Genomic DNA, 6,000 nt, shown 5'->3' with positions numbered 1-6,000 from the left:
TATAAGATAAAGTTGTAAGTAATAAATAAAACAAGCTGTTTGACAGCCTATCATGGGAACTTAAGTCATATTTTTATATGCCAACCAAATTAGATCTTTACAAACCTATATACACTCACAAGAGACATGAAACATTCAAATCTGATGCATATTAATAAATAATCTTTATTTAGTAAATTTTGCACATTGCTTTCAACATCACATCCAATCTTCTTTATAAATGGATGTTTTCATCTTCCTGTAAAATCTTTTTATTCAGATCATTTTATTTCTGTACACATTTATTGGTACAATTCTCGCCACTAAAATGGTCACAGTCAGAGAAACAATCTGGGAGAAGATTGTAAAACAAAGAAATGCTTCACAAACAATACATTAAGACTACCGACATCTAACCCTACAGCCAAGCCCTGCAAGCTCGATTACCATTTTAATAACTGTGTTCCTAACAACCTGCTCCCTAATCACCGTGTCAAGAGAGAAAGGAAAACAAAGCCAGCTGTGATTGGTTGAGAAGTGAAAGAGGAGGAGCCTGAAGGGGAAGACGTGTATATAGATGCGAAAGAGACGTGGAACTTTACCCAAAAAACATGAACATCGTCAAATACAGATTCTTTTGCCCATTTCATATTCCCAAATTCTTGCCTGAAGAAAGCAACAATGCAGCAGTGATCATCATGAGTGTTTTCACGGTCTATAAAAATAAGTGTGTGTTAGTGAGCGTGTGCGGTGGGCAGCCACTCTCCGCGGCAGTATTTGGTGAAGCGATCTTTAAGGTGCTGTCTGTACTGGTCTCGTGTTCGGTAGAAGGACTTGTTGTTCTCCACGAACGACTGGATCTCGTCCTGTGTCAGGCAGTTCTCTTCATCTGAGGTCACTTCAGATTCATTCTGTAAGAAAAAAACAAAAAAAACAAAAAAAATCACTATATGCAACTATTTCAATAAACAAATAGTAGTGAATAATTACAATTTAACAAATTTTTTTTGAATGAACTGACCAAAGTACATTATTAGACCGTTTATTCTTCTAATCAGGGCCTAGAACAACTTGAAAATGTATTGGGCATATATCATTTTTACCAGCCATGAAATTGTTTTTGCAAAAACATGCAGTAATGACACCTACATATTAGATACCAGTGAAAATTCACAAGTTTGATACCACAGCTGAAACCACTAGCCTAACTAATATAAATGTAAACCATTATTTAAAGGTGCATTGCGCAACTTTTCATGTTAAAAATACCTGTTTTTCTATCCTATACATGCTTAAAGAACTGCCTGATGGGCTGAATGAGCCCTTCTCTGCGCACTGAGATTGCCTCTATAATCCTGTACAGTAAAATATATAAGAGGGATTCGGGCTCGAATTTGAGACTGGGCGTGACGTCATGCGCGTTCACGCTCACCAGGCTATGTCTCGCAGGTTTGTGTATTCGCCGGCGCCGCCATTCTCCGCATCAGCGGACAACTCGTGCGTCAAAAGTAGAAGATGGATTCAAAGAGACCGGCTTGTAGTCCATTCCAAACCCCAACGCAAACGTCCACGTAAAGTAAAGAAAAGAAAACTTTTGTCTAGTGCCACCAAAAGGGCCAAATTGGAGTCAGACAGGCGTCGGAATAAGACGAGAGTCAACCTCGGGAAATGGAGAGATCTCCGGTCTGCTCTTGGTCTCAAACGGGATCCTCAGTTGGCTTTTTTCTTGATAAAACGGTAAGATATAGCCCAGTCTCTAATGTTTGATACGGCAATCTATGACAACAAATGACGATGCGTAAAATGTGTAATGCTTTAGCGTAAGCTAGATGCATGTACAATCAGAATTGGTTGCAGTTTCGCTTGTCGCCAGAGGGGGCGTAGTTCTGCAAAAACTCAGAGACTTGCGTTTTGCACCTTTAAGACAAGCAAAGTAATAAAAATATGAACAAATAAACACAACATAAAAGATACAAATGAAATAAACAGTGCTTTTCAGGTACAGAAATGTAAAATGTAAAATAACTCTGCATAGTCTTCACTGTTTAACATCCTTATTAATTAATCCTTATTAAAGTTACAAAAGTGATTCAGTCAAGAGCAGTGAGTGATTTTCTACAGATGTGGTGTGAGACGTGCGAACACTCACCAGCAGCTCCATGAGGCTCTTATTTGTGCAGTGTTATTTTACATTTCTGTACCTGAATACCTGAAAATCTTAAAACACTGTTTGAATCGTTCGTTTGCAATAAGACAATGTGAATGATAGTAGTGATGCACCGATGTGAAAATTGTGGCCGATACCGATAACCGATATTAATATTGCTGTTATGGCCGATACCGATAACCGATATTAATATTGCTGTTATGGCCGATAACGATAACCGATATTAATATTGCTGTTATGGCCGATACCGATAACCGATATTAATATTGCTGTTATGGCCGATAACGATAACCGATATTAATATTGCTGTTATGGCCGATAACGATAACCGATATTAATATTGCTGTTATGGCCGATAACGATAACCGATATTAATATTGCTGTTATGGCCGATACCGATAACCGATATTAATATTGCTGTTATGGCCGATACCGATAACCGATATTAATATTGCTGTTATGGCCGATAACGATAACCGATATTAATATTGCTGTTATGGCCGATACCGATAACCGATATTAATATTGCTGTTATGGCCGATAACGATAACCGATATTAATATTGCTGTTATGGCCGATAACGATAACCGATATCAATATTGCTGTTATGGCCGATACCGATAACCGATATTAATATTGCTGTTATGGCCGATACCGATAACCAATATTAATATTGCTGTTATGGCCGATAACGATAACCGATATTAATATTGCTGTTATGGCCGATACCGATAACCGATATTAATATTGCTGTTATGGCCGATAACGATAACCGATATTAATATTGCTGTTATGGCCGATAACGATAACCGATATTAATATTGCTGTTATGGCCGATACCGATAACCGATATTAATATTGCTGTTATGGCCGATATTTACCGATGTCGATATCTCTGTATAGAAAACACATAGCGAGGATTAGGGCTGCACGATATTGGTAAAAAATGACATTGCGATATTTTATTTTTCTGCGATATAAAAACAATTTCACCAGATAGCTCTATTTGGAAAGAATGAATCATTCTAGAAGGACTGGGGTGGTTTTGTCATGGAGTAAATCCGCATAGAAACTAATATTAATAGAATGTTAACTAATGTAGACTTTAATAAATGGAACCTTATTGTAAAGTGTTTCCGATTTATGTCTCTTGGGTTCAGTGTTGGACAGATCAGTTGTGTTAAGTGAATCGGTTCAAAGGAGTCATTAGTTTGCTTTCGGGTTAAACTTTCCGCGACTGCGCAACTGGGTTATAGGTTGCCAGGTTGAGATGACAAACGGGTTGAAATTGTCTATGGTGTGTGGATTGTGTGAATAGAGGGTATGCGCATGACGTCACCGTCGGCCGGAGTGAATGCGATCACGCCCACAAGTGGCAAAAAGACTGAGCGGCAGCATTTGTTTTCAGCGTGAATGCCGTGAAAAACACACAAAACACATCTAAAACGGGAAACAGCTTTGCAATTGACTGTACAACTAGATTTGACCAGAAATCTGAGGTACTGTATATTTTTACAGACTGCAAAAAGCTACAGAACAGACTATATTCTGCATAATTGGATGTTTTTAAATAAACACTGACAAAAAACTATACAAGTTTTAGGGCTGGACGATATGATGATATACAGTATAACATTAATGTAAGTGATCACTCTGATTTAGACCTATCTATATTGTATTTATATAAAACGTTTACAGGCAAATTTTCTTAATTTATTTCCCCGGCGTCGAAATCAGGCACAAGTGACGTTAATGCATTCCCTCTATATCATAGGTTCTCAAAGTGCGGGCCGCGGGCCAATGGCGGCCCGCCGAAACATTTCTGGCGGCCCGCGATAACATCTGTAAAACTGTTAAAACTATTGCTTTGAAAAAATGAATATCTCCGTTTAGTGGTGTTTAGCGGCATCCATAGGCATAAGCGGTAATTACATGGTCCGACCGACCGATCGCACTTGACCTCACTCCCAAGGCCACCAGGAACAGTGGTTGTCTACACAGGAATAGGAATCGTGGCCAACCGAAACCAGCACCACAAATCCCATTGCAATTTAAAAGGGTATGTTGACCAAGTAATCAATATTCAATGTGACTTAATAATAATCTTAACAATGTCAAGCTTATTAATAGCCGCGTTTCCATTACCTTTCAAAATGTTCGCGGGCGCGAACACTTGCATTTTCCTATCAACAGTGGAAACAACTTAAACTAGTCTATCATTTCTGGTCATACAGAAAATAATAATGCATTATTCGCAACTACTTTTATTTGTGTAAACTCATAACAAGAAAACGTGCTTTTGTAAAATAAAATAAAACAATCAGTAGCCTAGGCTACTACGCGCTTTCATGATCTCCGTGAACTGGAGCGCGAGAACTGAAACAAAATATAGCCTATGTAGGCTAAAGCTTAAAATGTGCACTTTTAAACAAACAAACTCGAATCGAAAGCAAATACCTGATTATGTAATCCGTATGAAAGGTGGATTTCTCTCTAAAAGCGCATCTGCTTAACAGCGGAGATGGAGATATGTTTTTAGCCGACACTTAGAAAACAATAGTTTATTAATAAACAATTAAAATGCCTCGCTGTTTTTTCAGACGCATTTATTATCATTAGCCTATAACTCACTATAAATCAGGCTAGATCAGACACGTACAGGCTATATGGCTCTTCTCATTCATCACTGCGGGAAAAATATAAATTCCAGGTTCTAATTTGGCCTTAGAAAACCAGTAAAATCGACATGTTTTCCATATTAATTTGTGAATATTTAAAATGTTTAATAAAGGGGCAAAAAGTCATTTAAACAAAAATCTGAAAAAGTCTGTCGATATTTACTTTTTTTGCGCAGCAGTTGGTGTAGCCAGTTCAAATTAAAATTTTGTTCAACTTTGCGTTTTAAAAAGACAACAACCGTTCATTTTTCGTTTTTCAGTTACGGGTTAAAAAAGATAGATAATAATATGCAAATCTGCAATAATGGAAACGCGACTGACAAGCAATGATAGAAATGAATGATGATGATGACTTGTTTGGTAAGCTTCTATTTTAAAAGTTTCTTTCTCTCCCCCCCAAAATTTTCACAAGTTTTGCCAGGTTTAGCCTCAGTTATGAATTAAAATGTGTTTATTGCAACTAATGTAAACTGTAGAGATGCAACCTGGTCATTAAAATAATTTCAAATGGGATTTTCTTTTCAGTTTTTTTTTCTTCGTTTTCTCCCCCGCCACTTTGGCGGCCCTCAGTTCAATGTTGGGTTCCTAAATTGGCCCTCACCTATCAAAACTTTGAGAACCCCTGCTCTATATAATGCATTTAATACAAGATCTGGCAACTGGTCAACATTAGACAAACATATTGGTCCGATTATTCATAAAAGAGTTTGGGCCATGCAAATTACGGGAGTTTCCCGGGAGAAATAACAAACCGGGAGGGGTCCGTGAGATAAAAAAACGGGAGAAACCCGGGAAAAACGGGAGTGTTGACAGGTATGACCCAACCCTATGTGGTATGAGCCGTGTGCACACTCACCAGCAGCTCCACGAGGCTCTTGTTCGCCTCTGTGCATGCGTCTGGCAGGAGAGGCTGACTGTGGAGACACTCGCTGCTGCGAACATGATGCCGGATGCTCTCGAAGGATTCACAGCACAACTCTTCTTTGCTTCTGCACAGATGTGGTGAAGGAGAGGAAGACTCGTGAACGGCAGCAGATCCTCTCCTACTGCCGTCTGAGACGCACATCTCCTCCGCTTCAGACGCCTATGAGAGAGGGGAAAACATCACAACTTCAGTAATAACAAGCAGAGATGCACTGAAAAAAAGTGTTTTTACCGAAAACCGAGAATAAAAAC

General features: G+C 38.6%; 1 protein-coding gene across 3 annotated transcripts in view; it reads right to left on the bottom strand.

Annotated features, from left to right (window-relative positions):
* Nucleotides 1-608: 608 nt before the first annotated feature.
* ggnbp2 (gametogenetin binding protein 2) overlaps nucleotides 609-6,000 on the bottom strand; it is a 42,222-nt gene continuing 36,830 nt past the window's right edge. For all 3 annotated transcript variants that reach the window (XM_056241172.1, XM_056241173.1, XM_056241174.1), the window contains 2 exons: nucleotides 5,681-5,908; nucleotides 609-890 (listed from right to left, as the gene is read on the bottom strand). In XM_056241172.1, coding sequence (XP_056097147.1) covers nucleotides 714-890; nucleotides 5,681-5,908 — 405 coding nt within the window. In that variant the 3' untranslated portion in view covers nucleotides 609-713. The remainder of the gene's footprint in view (nucleotides 891-5,680; nucleotides 5,909-6,000) is intronic.

The sequence above is a fragment of the Rhinichthys klamathensis genome, unplaced genomic scaffold (assembly GCF_029890125.1).
Source record: "Rhinichthys klamathensis goyatoka isolate OS25496 unplaced genomic scaffold, OSU_Roscu_1.1 h1tg000633l_1, whole genome shotgun sequence".
NCBI lineage: Eukaryota > Metazoa > Chordata > Actinopteri > Cypriniformes > Leuciscidae > Rhinichthys > Rhinichthys klamathensis.
Note: the sequence above shows the minus strand (reverse complement) of the source record. Positions and strands in the feature narration are given on the sequence as shown.